This window comes from Ascaphus truei, chromosome 4 (assembly GCF_040206685.1).
Source record: "Ascaphus truei isolate aAscTru1 chromosome 4, aAscTru1.hap1, whole genome shotgun sequence".
Classification (NCBI taxonomy): Eukaryota; Metazoa; Chordata; class Amphibia; order Anura; family Ascaphidae; genus Ascaphus; species Ascaphus truei.
Window position 1 is genome coordinate 258336426 of NC_134486.1, and position 23187 is coordinate 258359612.

The 23187-nt window shown below is 39.0% G+C and overlaps 1 protein-coding gene across 3 annotated transcripts in view; it reads right to left on the reverse strand.

Annotated features, from left to right (window-relative positions):
• Positions 1–7140: 7140 nt before the first annotated feature.
• The window catches only part of MOXD1 (monooxygenase DBH like 1), a 119928-nt gene continuing 103881 nt past the window's right edge, over positions 7141–23187 (reverse strand). The window contains exons 7-10 of one of the 3 annotated variants that reach the window (XM_075597338.1): positions 17673–17732; positions 17234–17376; positions 14840–15008; positions 7141–7389 (exon numbers count right to left, since the gene is read on the reverse strand). In XM_075597338.1, coding sequence (XP_075453453.1) covers positions 7204–7389; positions 14840–15008; positions 17234–17376; positions 17673–17732 — 558 coding nt within the window. In that variant the 3' untranslated portion in view covers positions 7141–7203. The remainder of the gene's footprint in view (positions 7390–14839; positions 15009–17233; positions 17377–17672; positions 17733–23187) is intronic. The other 2 variants (XM_075597337.1, XR_012801091.1) reach the window with 2 other exon arrangements.

Here is a 23187-nt window from a genome sequence, read left to right on the forward strand (position 1 = left end):
TAGCTGTGAAAACAAATTGAATTACTTTAACATGTTTTTTGTAGAAAACTATTGTAACTTAGTTTTGAAAATGCAAAGTAGCACATTTACAACCACTTGTGAATAAATAGAGTGCATTATTTCATGTTTTCTAATGGTACGATGTTCAATTGCATAATTGATATACCTCCATTAGATGGCAGCAGTATATCATTTACATTGAGTTTGGTTTTGCTCATTTGTACTCTTCTATTTTTCCCTGCTACTGCAAACTGAATACCAAAAGTTTCAGTTAAATAACAGTAATGTTTAGACCTTGTACAGGCCTTAATTAGAGCTGTATATACAGTACACTGGCCTACATAACCTAACCTGGAAGAGGCAAACTTTCTAAAATGTTAAAGTAGGACAAACAAGTGACTTGGCTCTCTTAGAAAATAGAAATGTGTTCACTACAAAGGAATAAATGGTGAGATAGGAAATAGGAGAAAGATTAATTATTTTAGAAGAGTCCCAAGTGCTATATATATATATGAACAAAAAACAAACAAAAGCGCAAACTCCATAGCACGTAACTGGATAAAAAATAAGGTTAAAAAATCATTCCTGATGAAGTCGCCGCAGTGTGACGAAACGCGTAGAGCTGTGACGTCATCGCGTTCGTGTTGGTGTATTTGGAGTCCCTGGCTTCCCTGCGCTCCGGCTGGCGGTAATTTTAAGTGCTAGCAACCATTGTATGAGAGTGAGCAAAGGACGTGCAGGCATTGGATGCCTTTTTATCTTGCTGCCAATTTGGGATAGGAGTTCATGGTGAACCTGGGCTATTTACATCCACTCTGCAAACCTGGGACTCGCCCTACCACCGCAGATGACCACAATAGAGCTTTCTCTCCCACGAATGGTTCTGTTTAAAATCCTGTAAGGGCACATTCTTATGGGTTGCTGATTTTTTTTTTTTTTTTTTTTTTTATAACTTGTATTTTATTATACATAAATGCATGATATACATAGAAAAAGACATCAGGTGCATATTTAGCATAGCATATATAATAACAAAGGCATAACAAGCTCACGTAGTTTTTCGAGCCCTACTTAACCACGTGAGTGGGAATCGTCATGTGTACTGTAAGGTACTGGGGTAAATAATAATTGAAAAAAAAAAAAGGGGGGGGGGAGGAGGCAAAGGAGGGGGTGGGGGGGAAGGAGAGAGGGAAGGGGTATCCAAGGATAAGAATACATCTGCCTCCGGGGAACACCAGGACGGCGTGAGGACTGTGTATCAACTAGCGAGGCCTTTCGGTAGTATAAGTGATTGGGCATAAGGAGTGTGAGGTTCTAGGTGTGGAGTTGGTTTTCATGCCCCCGAAGGAGAACGCATTTACTACTATTATAGCCAAATTGTGTTACGCTCTACCCCAGGGATGTCTGTTTGGGCAAGCCAGGGGGCCCAGACTTTTAGATAATTGTCGCCAGTGTCGTTAACTAAGCTCTTTGGGATAATTGGAAGATCGGGGCGTTTCCATAGTGCTGCGATCTCACACTGCGTAGCTAGAGCAAAATGTGCAATTAGTTTATTGTGTGATTTTGATAGGCCCTTTAGGGGTCTGTTCATGAGAAACAGCCACGGGTCTGGGGGAATAGTGAGATCGAATACTCTCTGGATCCAATTTCTGATCTTTTCCCATAGCGGGTATATCAGCGGGCAAGACCACAGCATATGTAACAGGTCAGCTGTTCCTCCACATTGTTTAGGGCACAATGGGGAGGACCCTGGTACAAACTTAGATAATTTGAGTGGGGTTAGGTACCATCTCATAAGAACTTTATATGCGTTCTCCTTCAGTGTGGTGCATATCGAACTTTTTGCGGCTCCTAGGAATATAGCATTCCACTCTTCGTCGTCCAGGGTCTCCCCTAGATCTCTTTCCCATTGGGTACGGAATGGAGGTGTTTGGTGCTTTGAAACTGCAGGCTCAATTACCTCTCTGTATATCGTAGATATGAGTCCCTTAGTGTCGGTTTCTGCCCGACAGAGCTTTTCAAAATTCGTCAATGGGGGGTATGGGGCGAATTTATTATAGAATGATCTGAGCTGGAGGTATTTATGGAATTCAGCGTGGGGAATGTCTTTTTCTAGTCTGAGATGGTCAAAAGATTTAATTTTTAGATCATAGCCCTCCAGATCTTTGAGTCTAGCATAGCCTTTTTGTTTCCAAATTGAGTGATTATGACCAATAAGACCCGGTGCAAAGCTAGGATTATTCCAAATGGGTGACATCACGGAACTTGCTGAGGTAAGTGAGTTTTTTAATCTTGATACTTCCCAAACAGATATGGAGTTAGCCATTGAGGTGAGCAGTAAAATAGTGTTTTTCCTTGATGTTTTAGGTAGCCAAATCAAATTGTTAAGCTCTAAAGGGGAGCAAGCCGCATGTTCGAGCTCTACCCATCTTTTTAATTTGGGGTCGGAATGCCATTGTATGACCTGGCTTAATTGAGCCGCTTTAAAATATGACAACAGGCAGGGTACCGCTAGGCCACCCGCTAAGATAGGTCTCTTCATAGTTAATTTATTTACTCTCGGTTTTTTACCTCTCCAGATAAAATTAGATATTCCAGACTGAAGTGAGAGTATGTCCTTCAGTTTGAGTGGCACAGGTTGTGTCTGGAAGAGGTATAGGATACGAGGAAGTAGATTCATCTTAACGCTGTGAATACTTCCAATCCAAGAAATCTTCTTGGAAGAACATCTGATTAGGTCTTGTTTTAGAGTCCAGATCAGTTTGGGATAATTTGCTTTATAGATGCTTTTTACATCTTTTGTGATATGGATCCCTAAATATTTTATCGAGTTCTTTTGCCAATTAAAATTGAAATTTTGTTTCAGTAATTTCTCTGTATGTCTAGGGAGGTTGATATTCAGAGCTTCAGATTTGGATTGGTTAATCTTGAAACCTGAGACCTTGGAGAATTTATCTAGTAGGTCGAACAGGTTAGGTAATGAAGTAAGGGGTTGGAGATGATTAATAGGATATCATCAGCATACAGGGCCGCTTTACGTGATTGGGAGTAAACGTTTAACCCTGAGATATCCGGACTATCTCGGATTCGTGCCGCGAGGGGTTCAATACATAGGGCGAACAGGAGGGGCGGATAAAGGGCATCCCTGTCTTGTGCCACTCTGGATTTGAAATGGGACCGAGGGGAAGTCCTGATGTATGACCCTGGCGGTTGGGCCCGAGTATAGTGACATAATCGCTCTACTCACCCGGTTTCCGAAGCCAAATGCCGCGAGCGTCTCTTTTAAATATGGCCAGTCTATCCTATCAAAAGCTTTTTCTGCATCCAGACTTAATAGCATGCGTTATGTGTTATTTTTGTTAGCCAATTCCAACAGATCAATAAATCGTCGTGTGTTATCCGCTACCTGCCTACCCTTAACAAAACCGACCTGATCTGGGTGTATTAGTCTGGGTAGGATAAGACTTAATCTATTGGCCAATAATTTAGCATATATTTTGATATCAGTATTAATTAGAGATATTGGCCTATAGCTTTTACAATTTAGCGGATCCTTGCCAGGTTTATGTATAAGTGATATAGACGCTCGCAGCTTGTCCTCAGGAATAGGGGCTCCTGCTAAGATAGCATTAAACATTTGGAGCAGCCTCAGAGCAAGTGACTCAGAAAATTTCTTATAATAAAGCCCCGTAAAAAGCCATCAGGGCCTGGAGCCTTTGATGGCTTAAGCTCCTTGTCTGATTTTTTAAATAAATGTACCTTATTTTTTACTCAGTTACGTGCTATGGAGCTTGCGCTTTTGTTTGTTTTTTGTTCATAGATTTCAAAAGTGGTTGGCTATACCACTCCCCTTAAAGCTGCAAAGACGCTCCCTGGATCTTCTATTGGGCCTATATTTCTCTCTGGATTTTTTGCCACAGGAGCAAGTGATCAAATAAATTACTCCTGTGCTCTTGCAGTTAATGAAGGTTTTGACATGATATGTCTTCGTTTTTTGTGTGTTTGTGAAGGTTGAACTTTCCTTCATAAATTCACAGGCCTTACAGTGATGGCATTTGAAAAAGCCTTTAATTTAAAGCCATGTTCTTTTGTTTTTATTTCTTGTGAAATGACTGTGTACAAGGTGGTCCCGCATATTTTTGGAGTGTCTCTAAACAATGGATGGGTGTTCTTTAAGAATTTTTTTGAGATCTTCGTCACAGGTGAGTATGTGCCAATGTTTTTTCAGAATGCGGTTGATGTCTTGCCACTGGCCGTTGTATGTACTTATACATCTTATTTCTTTGGTACCATCGGGTTTAGGTTTATCTTTGAGGAGGTCTGGTCTGGGTGTATTCACTGCTCTATGATAGGCTTGCTTAAGTTGGGTATTGGAGTATCCCCGTGCTAGGAAGTTATCTTTCCTTTCCTTTGCTTGTATCTTGAATGTTGCCAGATCGGAGCAATTTCTTCTTATCCTTAGATATCGACCAGTGGGGATGCCTCTAATCAGAAATTTTGGGTGGAAACTGTCCGCCAGAAAATAGCTGTTGGTAGCTGTTTTCTTTTTATAATTGCAGGTGGAGAGATAACCACTTTCTGTCTTCGTGATTGTTAAATCCAAAAAAGAGATGCTTTTGTTGCTGATCTCAGAGGTCAATTTGAGATTATGGTCATTTGCGTTGAGGAGATTAAGGAATGTATCAAGCTCCTGTCTACTGCCGTGCCATAGCAACATGATATCATCAATATATCTAAGCCATATGTCGATATGTTCGGTATATTGTGACATCGCTTCAGAAAATACGCTAACCTCTTCCCACCATCCTAGGTAGAGGTTAGCGTATGTTGGGGCACAAGTGGTGCCCATGGCTGTCCCCTGTATCTGCAAATAGTATTTACAGTTGAAAAGAAAATAGTTATGCTCAAGGATGAATTCAAGGAGTTCTAGAACAAATGAGTTATGTATTGGACACAGTGAACTCACATACTGACATACTGTCTAGGTACTATTATGACCTGTTGGTACCTATACTCACCCTACATATACCTACCTTACTTAGGAGCTTTGACCTAGCAGCCATTTTTCAGCAGCTAGTTTCTAGCCACCTGATACATAACCAGAACCATTATGATTGAACATCTCCTCTCACTCCTTTTGGGCAAATTAATTGATATATTAATATCTCTCCCCCTACGATTACCACTAGAGGAGTTTGTCCCACGGTCTGGACCCACTCTGCTATTATGCAAACATAGCAGATACATTTCTGTTATCTAGGTCTCACTGGTCCTACATATACTCTCCAGGTAGTAGATAGCATCTTTCTGACTTAGAGAATTAGGAGGATTCACGTTTTTATCCATTTATTTGTATTAAAATCATTTTAATTGTTTGTTTTGACACACACTTGGACCATGATCTAATACCACTCAGGTCTGCGGTGCGCTACTATTGGGGATCTTGTGTGTACTCTGTACACTTCATTCGATATAGTCTTTGATATATAGATATATACAGTGGTTGACAAATCACCAAAAAATCTACTCGCCACACAAAAAAATCTACTCGCCACCTACAGTAGTACCAAACGTGTGCTGCTTGGGCCAATATTTACTCGCCCGGTGGTTAAATCCACTCGCCCGGGGCGAGCAAATGTATAGGTTTGTCGAACACTGGATATATATATATATATATATATATATCCAGTGTTCGACAAACCTATACATTTGCTCGCCCCGGCAATATATATATATATCGCCCCTGTATATATACAGTTGTGTGAAAAAGAAAGTACACCCTCTTTGAATTCTATGGTTTTACATAAAGGTTATAATAACAATCATCTGTTCCTTAGCAGGTCTTAAAATTAGGTAAATTCAACCTCAGATGAACAACAACACATGACATATTACACTGTGTTATGATTTATTTAATAAAAATAAAAAATAAAGCCAAAATGGAGAAGCCATGTGTGAAAAACTAAGTACACCTTATGTATGATTCAATAGCTTGTAGAACCACCTTTAGCAGCAATAACTTGAAGTAATCGTTTTCTGTATGACTTTATCAGTCTCTCACATCGTTGTGGAGGAATTTTGGCCAACTCTTCCCTAGGCTAAGGATCTATTATACAAACATCTATTTTTTTTAATATACTTTAAAAACAAATATAGGATAAGTATCTGTCATCTAAATGTATCATACAGTAGGTTGAACTCAAAGGACAAATGACTTTTTTCAACCTCATCAACTATGTAACTATGACTACAGATACATGTTTAGCTATCAAGTGTTCACTTGGTTAGTGAGACTGCTGGGTTTTATTTCCATCTCTCGACATACTGCCCACATACAGATACCGGTAGTCCAGAATCAGTTGTGAAGCCTATGTAGTGTTTTTTTGTTCACAAGAAGTGCATAGCTCAAATAACAATATGACAACTACTGTACTCCTACAGTGGTTTCTTTTTCATTTACCCTCCTAATTTCTGAAATGCCATTAGTTTTGTATTGCCCAGTATATATTATTTAAAAAAAAAAAAGGAAGAATTTATATATAATCATCATCAGCCCTTTAAGATTCATTGCTGGATGAAGGCCTCCCCCCAATAATCTTCCAGGTACTGCGACTGCGAGCCTATCTTCTCCATGGTACTCCAACAAATTTTCTGATTTTATCCTCCAATTTACTGTACTTTTGGTCGTCACCTTGGTCTTTTGATATCCCTTGAAATCCAGTCAAGTACCGACCAGATACGTTATATAATGTTTTTACTTTGCCAGATCCCGGGGGTTTCGTGCCCTCGCCTATAAGTCTGACAGCCCTGAGAAACCCTAGGTGCTGGTAAATGTAACTTTACATATTTTCAAGGTTCTAGCAAAAAAAAACTACCAATACAGAATGCCTGTCCTGACCACACAAAAAGAAAAACATAATGTTATCTCCCGATGATGTTGCAGCAGCTTTATATTGGCCACTAGAGTCAAGACTGACTATGGTGGAACATTTAAGGTTTCATTTACCACCTAAGTAAAAAAAAAAAAAAACATTGAAGGTACATTGTTGCTATGTATTTAATACTGTGAGCCCTACTAACTGAAGCAGCTGTTATACAAACAAGTCCAAGAAAATTATTGAGATGTCAAGTTTTGTTAACATTTGTTTATTTTGTATAAAAACAATTTCAAAAGTGCAATCATATCTGTTTCCATCAAATATTTTAAGAAAAGGTATAACCATTGTGTAAAAGGAACATGTCCCTTATAGCATTTAATGCATTACAAAATATAATCAATAGGCAAATGAATATATTACAGGTTAAACAAGATGATGCAGATTCACATACGAACTCTTCTGACTTGTATGTCTTTTTTACTTCAGGTGGTGAAACTATCATGCCTTGAACCTGTAAGAAAAATAAAATCCTAGGTAAATTGTGGCATGTTTGACCTAGGATGATGTTACATAGTTACATAGTAGATGAGGTTGAAAAAAGACTTCCGTCCATCAAGTTCAACCTATGCTACATTTAGACAACAGATACTTTATCCTATATCTATACTTATTGATCCAGAGGAAGGCAAACAAAAAACCCCATTAAGGGGAAAAAATAATTCCTTCCTGACTCCAAGGATTGGCAATCGGATTAATCCCTGGATCAACATCCTTCCCATGTATACTTATTTGGTATATCCCTGTATACCTTTCCCATCTAAAAAGATGTCCAACTTTTTTTGAACTAATCTATTGTATCTGCCATCACAATCTCCATGGGTAATGAATTCCACATTTTAACTGCCCTTACTGTAAAGAACCCTTTCCTTTTTTGCTGGTGAAATTTCCTTTCCTCCAACCTTAAGGGATGGTCCCGAGTCCTTTGTACTGCCCGTGGGATGAATAGTTATTTTGAAAGCTCCTTGTATTGTCCTTGAATATATTTGTATATAGTTATCATATTCCCTCTTAGACGCCTCTTTTCTAATGTAAATAAATCTAATTTAGCTAGCCTCTCCTCATAAGTTAAAATATCCATCCCCTTTATTAATTTGGTGGCTCTTCTCTGCACTCTCTCTAGTTCCATAATGTCTTTTCTTAGGATTGGTGCCCAAAATTGTACTCCATATTCAAGGTGTGGTCTTACTAATGCTTTGTAAAGGGGCATAATTATGTTTACTTCCCTTCCATCCATTGCCCGTTTGATGCAAGATAAGATCTTCAGAAAAGGGGGGGAAGGAAAACAAAAAATGGATGTGTCTCCTAAAAGAATTCACTATAATGCACTCCTACTTAATTTAAAATTTAACTTTTAATATATTTTCATAAAACATATGTTACCAAAAACGTCGTGTATTGTGCATTAAAAATAAATTAAATTGACAGTAACTAGCGTCTGTGTCAGTGAATGTGTGTTGAAGTGGTCTCAAACGACAATATGTAGTAGAGGCTTCAGGACACAGAACGCTGTTTAGTCAGGGTATAAACCCCTCTGGGGCACCTATGAGATCAGGTACACAAGTAATAGTAAATAAATAAATAGACGTGCACACTCAGTGACTAAGATGTGTCGTAAGGCTACAGCAGTCCTGCTTAGACTTGTAAAGCACAGAGCACTTAAGAATGTTAGTTATACATGTATTGCCATCCAATATATATAAAAGTGCTACTGATAGTAAGGTGATGGAGGGTAAATGATTCACAGCATAGTGAATCAAATGTTCACAGCATATTGATCATTGAATCATTCTACAGCACACTCCAAATGGTTATATCATATAAAGAGCAGGAATGCTTGCGCACTGAGTGTTGGTGGAGTGCCCAATTCAGATCTACATAGATAAAGCCAGGAGACTACAGAACACTACATAAAAGCAGCTCCAAGTAGGAGACTGACAACATGGCACGTCCAACGCGTGTTTCCCTCCAGCAAAGGAGCTTCCTCAGGGACAAATTTGCTTGGGGGAGGAAGAATGAACCCTTATATACCCAAACAGTACCTTGATTACAGATTGAACAATTTTACACCTGTTGCACATGCGCAGTTGGTCCGTTGTCAAACTACACCCCTCAAATTACAAAAATGCTTAATAAACCATCTGTGTAGGTTCCCACACATACAGCAACAAAAGTGCTGAATTGGTGTGTAAAAACGAGTGTTTTGGGGGCTTTTATAACAGTCTGGCATAAATCGGCGAAATTTGAGTCCAATGCGCATGCGCGTGGACTCAGGAAATCCAACGGACCAGAATGAAACCCACTGCGCATGCGTGGGCACTTAGAGTAGAGATGGCCAAATCAAAATTAGTGCTATGCGCATGCGCGAATACTTGTAAATTCTAGCCCGATATACATATGTCTGCACATGCGCGGAAACTCCCGAAATCCCTCATTTAGAGGCGCATGTGCATGGGACTCAGGCAATAGTACTGCCATAGTCCAGGCATGGTGCGCATGCGTTCGGTCTCCGATATTTCTGGCTAACTGCCGTCTATAGTTGCGTGCAGTGCGCATGCGTCGGGACTTAGAAAATTTCACAAAATAAAAATTGTTCATATCGCGCATGCGTCGGGACTTAGAAAATTTCCTCAAAATAAAAGGTGGTTCCTATCGCGCATGCGTGGGCACTTAGAAATATTTAGCCTTATTAACAAAAAGTGTAATTTTGTTTGTTCAAACGATCTGTACATGCCCTAGATGTTGGCAAATGGGAAGGGTATTATGAAGTGTATGACTGATAATAGCCAATTCATAGTGGGTAAGGGTTAATGGTACATTATGTAACTATTTTATGCAGAGTATAATTGCAAAGATTAGGTTATATATACTCCCCCATAGTGATATACTGCACAATGTGTCAGGCTTGAAGGTAGTGGTAAGATTAATAAAGAAAATAAAGAACCAAGTTATGTGTATGCATATAGAAATTTTGCATAGAATTTTCATTATATAATTATTATGCTATACACGTATGTCATACATAACGACTAAGCCCAAAGATGGGTTTAGAACTTCGGTAATATAGTCAATAATTGGGGTAAATAAGTAAATATCTTTCAATATCAAATGCAGGGAAACAGCCTAGTGAACATGGAAAATAATCTGGCTGCTCATATATAAAAATATATATAACACATGAATAAGCCATTTAAACAACAGGAAAACACGGGCTAAATAATAGAGTCTAAACAAAGGAACCTAGGTGATCAAATGAAGGGCGTGAATGTAAATCCCTCATTGAGTCCATTGGGGCTCCTTGTTTTTAATTTAAAAATCCATTCTGCTTCAATCCGAAGCAGGGATTGGTCAATATTACCCCCTCTCATGGGGCATTTAAGCTGGTAGATGCCCATGAATTTGATGGCATTGGTATCGCCATTGTGATATTGTGTCACATGTCTGGCAACAGATGTTTCAGCAGAATGTTTGATGGAATTAATATGCTCCAAAACACGTCTGCGTAGTTGTCTGGTTGTTTTTCCAACGTATCTCTTACCACATACACATGTGATAAGATAGATAACGTTGGGAGTCCGACAATTGATGAAGCTATCCACAGAAAAATTTGATGTATTGTCACAATTGGCGAATACTTTGCCCACATCTATGTGTCTGCATGCTTTGCACCCTTGACAGCGGTACATGCCATTAACAGGGCTCAACCAAGTTGTAGTTCTGGAGCGTTGGAAATGGCTGTTCACTAATGAGTCCCGTAGGTTTTTGGACCGCCTGCTGGTAATCATGGGTCTAGGGCCTATAACCTGTGCCAAATCATCATCGGCCTGTAGGAGATGCCAATGTCTGGTAAATATCTTTTTAATGGCCCACCAACGTTTGTTAAAGGTGCCAATGACTCTGATTGTACTATCCTTAGGTTTTGTCTTATTTCTGGACAGGAGAGAGGCCCTATCGCTATGCAATGCCCGGTGGTAAGCTTTATTCAATGTTTTAATGTGATAGCCACAGTTGAGGAATCTAGACCGAAGTTCTTTAGATTGTGTTACAAATTCTTCGGTCGTAGAGCAGTTCCTCCGAAGTCGGAGATACTGACCAATGGGGATGCCACTTATGAGGCTTCTAGGATGCTGGCTCTGCGCTAGTAACAGACTATTAGTCGCAGTGCTTTTCCTATAGACCTTTGTCTGGATGTTACGTTCACCATCAATGTATATGTTCAAATCTAAGAATGTTATTGAGGTGGTACTTAGCACTGTCGTGAGCCTCAAATTCAGAGTGTTTGTATTAAGTTTCTCCACAAACTCATGGAGTAATTGAGTGGAACCTTCCCATAGGAGCAGAATGTCATCTATGTACCTGATCCACATAGAAATGTGGTCAGTATACATAGAGAAATCCTCACTGAAAACGTGGATACACTCCCACCAGCCCAGGTATAAGTTGGCATACGTCGGGGCACAAGCAGTGCCCATGGCGGTACCCTGGGTCTGGTGGTAATAAAGCCCATCAAAAATAAAATAATTATGTGTTAGAACATAATTTAATAGATCAAGAACGAAAGAGTTGTGTCTGTTAAATCTACGGTCCCTGGTCGACAGAAAGTATTGGGCAGCATTGAGACCATTCTTGTGAACAATGGAAGTGTATAGTGATTCTACATCTAGACTCACAAGAATGGTCTCTGATGTGACATGGATCCCATCTAGTCGCTTTAGTGTGTCTTTCGTATCCTGGACATACGATGGGAGACTGATGACGAAATCCCTTAGAACCTTGTCTAAGTAAATACTGCTGCCCTCGGACAAACAATTATTGCCCGAGACTATTGGTACTGTTTGGGTATATAAGGGTTCATTCTTCCTCCCCCAAGCAAATTTGTCCCTGAGGAAGCTCCTTTGCTGGAGGGAAACGCGCGTTGGACACGCCATGTTGTCAGTCTCCTACTTGGAGCTGCTTTTATGTAGTGTTCTGTAGTCTCCTGGCTTTATCTATGTAGATCTGAATTGGGCACTCCACCAACACTCAGTGCGCAAGCATTCCTGCTCTTTATATGATATAACCATTTGGAGTGTGCTGTAGAATGATTCAATGATCAATATGCTGTGAACATTTGATTCACTATGCTGTGAATCATTTACCCTCCATCACCTTACTATCAGTAGCACTTTTATATATATTGGATGGCAATACATGTATAACTAACATCCTTAAGTGCTCTGTGCTTTACAAGTCTAAGCAGGACTGCTGTAGCCTTACGACACATTTTAGTCACTGAGTGTGCACGTCTATTTATTTATTTACTATTACTTGTGTACCTGATCTCATAGGTGCCCCAGAGGGGTTTATACCCTGACTAAACAGCGTTCTGTGTCCTGAAGCCTCTACTACATATTGTCGTTTGAGACCACTTCAACACACATTCACTGACACAGACGCTAGTTACTGTCAATTTAATTTATTTTTAATGCACAATACACGACGTTTTTGGTAACATATGTTTTATGAAAATATATTAAAAGTTAAATTTTAAATTAAGTAGGAGTGCATTATAGTGAATTCTTTTAGGAGACACATCCATTTTGTGTTTTCCTTCCCCCCCTTTTCTGATTCACTTTTCAGTTCACAGTTTGCACCCACTTTTTTGGATTACCATTTATTTACTCATTATTTGCTTCAATTGGTGTGGTTTTGTGATCACTCCCTAACCCTAGTGTTTCTTCTAAGATAAGATCTTGTTTGCCTTTGCAGCTACTACATGACATTGGGCCCTATTGCTAAGCCTGCTGTCTACAAGCACTCCTAAATCCTTCTCCATCAAGGATTCCCCCAATATATCTTCATTTAATTTGTAAGTCGCCTTTTTATTCTTGCATCTCAAATGCATAACCTTACATTTATCTGTATTAAACCTCATCTGCCATTTACCTGTTAAACAGTATTCAGTAGTTGAGCATCTTTAATTAATTGACAGGTTCTTATTGTGAGGGGTGAGCATACTGTTTGGCATTTCTTAACATCAGCCCAATAGGAAAGAAATGGTAAATTGAAATAGAGGAAGGTGAATTAGGCATAGGGAAGAAATGGGGCTAGGAAAAAGTAATTATTTAAAAAGCAGTCGAAGCAATGAGCAGACTTATCGCATACAGCCCCGGGGGAGAGATAGGTTTCAGTCACAGATAACATTCCAAGATGCATTGTTTTTAAGTTAAAACTTGCTTGCTTTATTCATTGTAACAACGCCGGAAAAAGAGATCAGTGTATCAGCACTAAAAGCCCCATGAGAACACCTGCTACAATGCAGACAGAAAGAACCTATCACACGCATAACACTAGTGGCCACATTCAACCCTACCCCAGAGGGAATACGAAAAACAATCAAAGATCTGCAACCCATGCTGGCAGAGGATGTGACATTAAAATAAATCTTTCCCAAACCTCCCATTCTTGCGTTCCGGCAACCACCAAACCTCAAACAGAAATTAGTCAACAGAAAAGTTCACAACGAACTTAAAAACACTGATAATGGCACAAAACCGTGTAACAATGCACCTTGCAAACTCTGCAAACATATATGCCAAGATCCCACAGCCAGTTACAACAGTGGAACACTCAATGTTAAAGGATCATACTGCTGCACATCCAGGAATGTAGTGTATATGATTCAATGCAACAAATGTGACTAAGAATGCTACTGTACATTGGGAAAACCAGCCAAAAACTTCAAGGCAGAATGAATATGCACAGGTACTCTATACAACACCATGAAGAAGGAAGATACTGCTCACCAGTGAGACATAATTTCTCACAACCACATCATTCCATAAATGATTTAAAAATCAAAATTCTCAATGGAATGTTTAAACGCATCCAAGAACGGAATGATGACTCTTTGACACCAAAACAAAAGGACTTAATGCGGATATGGGGTTTCTCACACACTATCAGAATTGTTTGTAATCATCCTGCCTGTCTCTCTTCTTATCCACACCTTCTACCCCCTCCCCCCCCCAATGCTGTTCCTTATCACCCTTCCATTGCTTCAAACACTTTATCACCCCACCTTATCTGCAGTACATCCCTGTTTTTTTTTCTCTCTTCCTGCTCTCCCTTACACTGTTTTAGCCATAGATTCCTGTGTTAATCAGTATTGCTGACCTGAGGAAGAAAGGAGAACTCTCGAAAGCTTGTCATATAACATGAATTGTTAGTCCAAATAAAAAAGGTATCACCTAATACCGAAGAACATAAATATATATAAATATTGTGACATAACAACATTTCTGGCACACAACATCATACATACATAAATATATATATATATATATATATATAGCAGAAAATAGCTGTGTAGTGCAGTTGCGATAGTGCAAAATAAATGAGTTCTTCAGTATTAGGTGATACCATTTTTATTGGACTAACAATTTATGTCATAGGTCAAGCTTTCGAGAGTTCTCCTCTCTTCTTCAGGTCAAGCAATACTGATATATATATATATATATATATATATATATATATATATATATATATATATATATATATATAGTCATGTATTGGAATACTAAGGTATGTGATCACCTACGGGGATGTGATATTGAATCAAGTTGATGATGGGACAGCTATACACTTAACTGGTCTGTACTGACCACACTAGTTATAGCACTCACATCTTCACTATTTGTCCTGATGAAGGTGTTCTAGAGACACCGAAACGTTGATGTACTGTATGTTTTAAGAAGGAATTTAAAAAGATTTTATCAAGACTGGACTGCCACAGCATTTATTTCTTGGATGGATTATGCACACAGCAAACAAAGTAAGCAGCCGTGGTAGCCAACTATGTAAGGAGTGCATCTCTCTTATTTGAATTTGTTTGTGGTATACCACAGCTATGAATGTTGACTTACCGACCACTCATCACTTTCATGCTTAGAACACCTAACATTCATTGGTATTTGACGGACATGTTCATTAAAGGAGAGTCCTTTTCTTCTGGACCACTGAAAAGTGTTCATGGCGTCTGTGAAAGAGAGGTTGTTGTACCGCTTAGGACTCTTGATTATAAAAGGCCAAGAGCTACAGTAAAAGATAATACAGAATGGGTTAAAAAAATACACAGTAATTCAAAAAAATCAAAATGAAGACTATCATTAGTACAAAATAGAAGATGCGTTTGATTGAATAAGCAATGAAATGTAGGGAAAAAACAAATGTACTGTATATACTGTATTACATCCTATACTGTAGGTGGGTACTTAGAAATAGTTCTATTAGCACAGTTACAAACTCACCATCAGAATACAAATGTACTGTAGTACCTAAGTCAAAATCTATCAAATGTTGTGTTTATTACATTTAATTGTAACCTGCAATCCAGCTTTAAATTGCTGTATAAGTGAGTGCATGAAGCTACTGTATTTAGTGCTTTAAGAGGTACAATATGTGGTGTGTATCTGTTAATCCATAAGTGCTCTCCTTGAGGTTTTGCAGTACGGAATTTCTTTGTTTAATAAACTATCCAACTATTCTTGGTATGAACCTTGAAACCATGCTGAATATGGTAGCAGTGAAAAACACCAAGAAATGCATGTTGAAAAAGAAGTGTAGAACAAAAGTTGGCGATGAGGAGACTGACAAAATGGGAGTTATATTTTCAAATAATACAGGTATAAATAGGGCTGGCTAAAATTTATTGACTTATAAAAAAAACCCTGGAATTTGTATTAAATGTTTGCTACTTTTTTCCTGTCATTGCTAAATTTGACACAGTTCGGGTTTTGTGATCATCCAATATAAACATCCAAAACTAAGAAATATTTTTATTAGAAAAAATCTGGTAGGAATTTTCTGCCAAATATTGAAAATGTTAACTTTGCCGAAGTTTTACTTTATGCCACATTATAACCCGATTGTGAAAAGATAGGCTAAATATGTAAATAGTCCATATTCCAATGACAAGTGGGATGTTTCTAAAAATAGAGATGGGCAAATGTGGCAAAATTCCATCTGCAAATTAATCACATAATTCCATCCGCAAATTAATCACATAATTCCATCCGCAAATTAATCACATAGTTTTAGACAACATTCAATTCGTGGATGAATATTCAAATGCGAAGTTGTAAATAAATTTCAGCGAATGTACTGTATGCAATTCCGCCACCATTCAAACATTCAATTTACTCTGACATTCAATTTGTCCAGAAGTTCCAGACTCTGACATATGGAATATACTGTATAGCACTTGGGACTCTAGCAATGTAGAACTCTCTCGAATAGTTGTGGCTGATGGGATTGCATACATTCAAACAAAGGGAGGCAAATTTCCATTCCGCAAATTTTTGCGCGTGAATAAATGCCATATTTGCAGCAAAGGCAAATAACTTGCACTGTGACATCACAGAATGTGGAGCTTTTCTGGGACTTCTGCAGCTGTCACAGAATCCAAAAATACAGATGTACTGTAGCAAGCCTAAGTGTCTTTGGTGCCACTGCCTTGAGCGGTTATGTGACCTGCGGTGGTCATGGTACCAAAGAATTATTGCTGCGTGTGTCCCATTCAGAAGCATGGACCACCACTGCTTGATCGCGGAAGGCAGTGTCCCACACGCTGGGGACAGTATGTCTTGTTACATCTGTATGTACATACTGTATTTATATAGGGCTAACTATACAATATATTCAGTGATTTACTGAGATAACAAATACAGAGGAATGAGCTATGACGTAGAGATGTGCGAACGTGTCGCTATTTGCTTTTCTGCCGTTTGGAATGAACTTTCCAAAATTTGGCACAACCCGCAAATATATTGGAGTAAAAAGTTCTAGCAAAACTATCCAAATTGTTCACAATTTGCTATTTGCAACCTACAAAAAAATTGAAATCAAAAGTGTTCAGAATTAATTGAATCTGCAAAGCCCACGGACTTTTTAGCGTTAAGAAAATTTGTTGCAAACTTTTGGAACAAAACAAACTTTTTAGCATGACTATAAAGGGTAAAATTCACAAACTTTACTTTGGCATGTCAAAAAGTTTGTTCATCTCTAATAAGTACATCAATGATAAACATACTGCAAACATTGGGAGAAAAAAGTCCCTTGCATCAGTTCACACAAATATAGGAAATATAACACCTTGCCCTCATCTAATTCAGTTGCTAAAGGTATGATAACATTTTTTTTTTAATCATTAGATTTGCAAGTATTTACTGCATAACTATTACAAGATATTCTACTTAGTGTTCTGGCTAAGCATTTTAGAACAATTTTCTGGTATTTGACAAGATTCTTTAATTACTTACGTGATTGGTTTATATATTTCCTTCACACCAATAAACTGAAGCTGCTCCATTACTTCTGGAATGGTTTCACACCGGGCAAGATTAATTCTCGGGTAATAAAGTAAGTAGGAGAGGCACATTTCATCTCTGGTACTCAATCCACCCTGAAAAAAAATAGTCAAATGGAGTTAAAACCGTACCACACAAATTAACTATTACCAAAGAATGTGAATGCATTAATGCACATCTCTGTATAGTGTATATTTACTGGTAAAATATTATATATAGATGGATTACAAACTAACAACTAAAATTGTCAGCCTAAGTCATTATGCAACTACAATAAGCATTAGGAATTAATCCTTGCAAAGATAAGAATCAGTATAAATACAGTATCAGTCATAATTCCTTGCAATGCAAGGTAAAATGGTATATACAGTATAATATCTTGCTCTCTTACCCAAGTCATCATGGTTCGGCCTTTTGTGCTATATTGACATTCAGTAATTAAATTGTCTCCCTGAAAAAAACAATTAAAAAAAGTTTATGGATCTACTACGTTTTCTTATCTGGATCTGATATTTGGCAGTAACTCATACATACTATACATACATTTTCAACAAAACAATGTAAGAGTTATGAACAGATTTATCAGTAGTTTTGTGTATTTTCATCATCATACATATTAAGTGCCAGCAGGACGGCTGCAAGAAAAATATTTTTAGCCACAAATATCTGGGGGAAAAGAAACTTTCCACATTCTACCATAACCAACCTGTATACTCAGTGTGATTTAAACATCCCATCTAATAATTGGTAAAAACTTGACCTTCTGTTTGCATATTTTGGTCAAAGCTTGATAAGCCTAACCAAAAAGCATATTGGGTAAGTCCCTAGCCTGAAATGCGACATTAAAAAAATTATGGTGGGCTAAAAAAAGTGACACAAACCCTCCACCCTACAGTCTACATTAAGTAAAAATATCGCTTGTTGTGCATTCACATCTCTCAGACAGGTCTGCAACCCTGTATTTCCCCATTATCGCTTAGCAAACAGTGCAGCCAGGTATTCTGGCTAAAGACATGTAAATGAGTACTCTTTACTTTTCATCCATTTTAACATGGAACCCTATAAGTTCATGCCTCCCCTATTACACAGCTTTAGCTGTAACCTGAACCCCATGCTTTCTTTGTGTCTCCCTAATGTCTATATTAACAAGATTAATATAATTAGATTAAATAAATAGTAAATAAATAAGATTGATTCAATACATTAAATTATATTTAATTCAATAACTAATAATAAATAATACTTTAACATTTATTTTGTATTTTCTTATATATGGGGTTAACTAATACCTATAGTAAACCCCATTCATAAAATGTGTCATTTTTAGCTTCCGGAGATCATCCGATTCCTAAGATACCAGGGATGTATTACTTCATGATTTTTCTATGGGATTTAAATGGCTGGCTCCTATCGGCTCGTCGGATTAGCGAGATTTCGTGGCCGTTTTGCTTCCACTGGAGTGAGATCTAAGACCAGTAACAGCATTGGTAAGTATCTTGGGAGTGGCTCCCCAGAGCTGAAAATAGCACAGTTCACCTATGTACAGTAGCACCTCCTTATTCCCATGCTGTAAAAAAAAAAAAAAAAAAAAGAAGAGCAACCACAATTGTTATATTAAAAAAAACACAGATGTCCATCAAGTTCAACCTATGCTAAATTTAGACGACAGATCCTTATCCCATAATTGTTTATTTATTGTATCTGCCATCACAGTCTCCATGGGTAATGAATTCCACATTTTAACTGCCCTTACTGTAAAGAACCCTTTCCTTTGTTACTGGTGAAATTTCGTTTCCTCCAACCTAAAGGGATGTCCCCAAGTCCTTTGTACAGCCCTTTGGGATGAATAGTTATTTTGAAAGCTCCTTTTATTGTCCCAGAATATATTTGTATATAGTTATCATATCCCCTCTTACACGCTTTTCTAATGTAAACAAATCCAAATTAGCTAGCCTCTCCTCATAAATCAGATTTTTCATCCCTTTTATTAATTTGGTGGCTCTTCTCTGCACTTTTTTCTAGTTCAATAATGTATTTTGTATATGGTGGTGCACAAAACTGTACTGCATATTAATAATATTTTACTAATAATATTACTAATGCTTTATAGAGGGGTATAATTATGCTTCTCTTCCATCCATACCCCGTTTAGTGCAAGATACTGTAAGATGTTATTTGCCTTTCCAGCTACTGCATGACAATGGGCAATATTGCTAAGCAGGAGCACTCTCTTGTGATTATACAATGAATAATATAGTGAATAGTATATGTGAATAGTGAATATATATAGTAGATATTTAAGTGCACAACATGAGTGAAAAATAGTGATAGAATATTAGTGATACGCTGCTCGACCAATGAGGATCTCCTTTGATCCTTAGGGAATGTTGATTGTAGAATATGGCGAGCACAGGATCATGTAAAAGAAAGAATATGCAGATAGTGCAATATTGTAATAGCAAATAGTTTAAATGTTTATCAATTCAGAGTTGATCAATGCCACTACTCACATGGGCCAAAGTGAATGTAGATCTATAAAGGTATCTTTGGGAGAATATTCCTCTCCTACTCACTGCCAACTCCAGAACTCGTGCTTTTACAAAGGGGACATCTATCCATCTATCAGACTACAAGCACTCTTAAATTAGGAGAGTCCTTGATGGAGGAGGATTTTTCGTGCATTAAGAATATACATTTTAATAATAATGTACATGAGCAGGGGGTCTCCGGAGCTGAACCGCATTGGTTTCAGTTCCGAGGACCCCGTTCTTCATGGGATACAGGCCCAGTTATGGGGTGCCGGTATCCCCTGCACTTTTAAAGCTTCCACGTCACATGACCGGGACATTTAAATTCTGCAGGGAATACCGACACCCCATAATGGGGCCTATATCTCCTGAAGTAGGGGGTCCCCGAGGCTGAAACCAATGCGGTTCAGCTCAGGAGACCCCTGCTCATCTATACTACTGTCAAAACACACATATCAATAAACAATAATTCATTACCGTAGCAGCTATCCGCTATGGTAATGAAGCAGCATTAATGTACAATTTAATAATAGTGTGCAGGAGAAAGGGGTCCCCTGAGCTGAACCGCATTGATTTCTGGCTCAGGAAACCCTGCTTCCCGAGTTACAGGCCCCGTTATGGGGCATCGGATGCCAGTGTCACCGCCATTTTTATAGCGTCCAAGGCGCAATGTGGACGCTATAAAGATGGCGGCGACACTGGACCCGATGCCCCATAACGGGGCCTGTAACTCGGGAAGCAGGGTTTCCTGAGCCAGAAATCAAAGCGGTTCAGCTCAGGAGACCCCCTGCTCCCGCACACTATTAATAAAAATACATTAAAGCAGCTTCATTAACTTAGTGGATAGCCGCTAAGGTAATGAAGGGGTTAAGGCACAGTAGCATGTTTATTGGGGACAATTTCCCCCAATAAACATTGCAATACACAACACACACACCCCCTGTGCCCCCACATAAACCATTATATATTTTTTTAGACACAGGATTAATAACACAGGCCGGCGGGGGTCCCCGGTGGTCCCCACGGATGTCCACAGGTCCCACAGTGCACCCTGGGTGGTTGCCACAGGTGTCTGGGGGCCCTCGGGTGGTCAACGCTAGGCTTCGTGGGCCTCCAGGTGGTCCCCACGAGCCCTCAGGTGGTCCCCACGAGTGTCTGGGGGCCCTCGGGTGATTCCCATGGGTGTTTGGTCCCCGGCTCCTCCCCGCATGTGTCCGTGGGTCGTCGGGTGGTCCCCGTGGGCGTCCGTGGGTCCTCGGGTGTCCCCTCTGGCCTGCAGTACCATGCCTGTATTTAAAAAAATAAACATGGCCTATATTTCAATAAATACACCTCCCCTACCCCCAAACACATACAGTACAGTAATGGGCAAAATAACTATTATCCAGATATGGATAATAGATTATTTGCCCATTATTAAACACAACATTAGCCAGCCAGCATAATTGAAGTAAATAAAAATCGTTCTACTTACCCCTGCCAACATGAAGGGCGTCCTAGTCAGCATACTGCAGGGACATGTCCTCCGTTGCCAGAAAGCATACTGTACATAAAAAATACAATCTAATGTCTTCAAACCCCTTAATCACGTTAGCGTTTAATAACCGCTATAGTAATTAAGGAGTTAACACACCCTGCGTTGCTACCCACCCAGGAGGCCTAACCACCCACCCCAGACCCACTATACCCACGCTGTACCCATTGAGTGGCATAGTAGTACATCATACCCATATATATTTGGGCATGAGAAGCTACTGTAGCAGTTAATGGTCACCCTAATACAAAAGCGTGAATGCACAAAATACGCAATAATAAAATAGAACAAGCACTTAAACACCCAGAAACAAAAATTAAAAGCAATAGCCAACCAAACAATTAACTAAATAAAACCACTAGCCAATCAATTAAATAAATCACACCACTAGACCCAAATTAAATGTAATAGCTAAAAGCATTAACCAACACAACAATTAATTAATAAAACTACTAGACAACACCAATTTAAACAATTAGCCAACAAAATACATCATTAAATAAAAACGCAATACAATCTGAAAATAAAAAAAATTCAAGCCATCACAAATCAAAACAATTTAATCAAAATAATAAACATACATAGAAAATATAACAGTCAATAGAAGAAATGCATTTGCCCAAAAGTGCATTGACTTCCACTGTATTCCTGTACCCTAAACAGGTACAGATTAATACATTAGCAGTCAATGTGCAATGAAATACATTAAAAAAGATGAATACAATCAAAACCCCTGTAGAAATAAAAGTACATACAGTACATTCAATAGTTATCTTACCTTTAGAAGCGCTGGCCCTCTGAATCCTGGGGAATCAGGAAGTTCTCGTCCGGTGACGTCACGAAACTCAATCCAACGCCATCCACCATGAAGATCCGGACCAGGTAACCAAATTCTTCTTTCATCTTGTATCACCTTCTTCTTTCTTCATCTGTGACTATTTCTTTCTTTTCTTTATCTTCTGTTTTCATCTGTCAATCCAATAACCCCATGTTAAATCCACGATGTTGACACATCGGTTTCTTGAGCTCAAATGAGGCGTCATGGCCTTACATATGGCCTGTAGTGTCACATTTGATTGGCAAATGGTTCTCACGCCTTTTTTCCCCGGCTGTGCTTCCTTTTCCTTTAACATGATGTCACTAAATCCAAAATGGCTGGCGTCACATGGTACTTCAGACAATCAGATTGTGAGAACTATATCCCCAATCTGATTGGTTGTAGTAGACCATGTGACTCCCTTTGGATGACGTCACATAATTTCCCAAAAATTATTCGGTCTGGATAATAGATATTTTGGCCATTACTGTACTGTACCACCCAGAGGACCCACGGACGCCCGCGGGGATCACCCGAGGGCCCCCAGACACCCGTGGGGACCAGACACCTGCATGGACGACCTGAAGGCCCACAGATCCTAGTTTGGACCATCTGAGGGCCCCCAGACTCCCGTGGGAACCCCTCGGGTGCACTATGGAGCCTGCGGACAACCACGGGGACCCCCGCCCGCCTGTGGTATTAATTCTGTGTCTAAAATAATAAATAATTGTTTTATGTGTGGGCACAGGTAGGTGGTTTGTGTTATGTTGTTTATTAAATATTGTAATGTTTGGGGGACTATGAGTTGGGTAGTGGGGCTGTTGTGTGCATTTTTTTTTATTGTTGGTAGCGGTGGTGGCCTACCGGGTGGTAGCGGGAGGGGTTAACCCCTTCATTACCTTAACGGTAATGAAGGGGTTAACTCCCCCCGCAACCCCACTGCAAGGCCAAAACACCCATCATGGACCAAATACCACCTTCACCCACCCCGCTACCAACAATAAACATGGCACTGGCTTTTAACCCC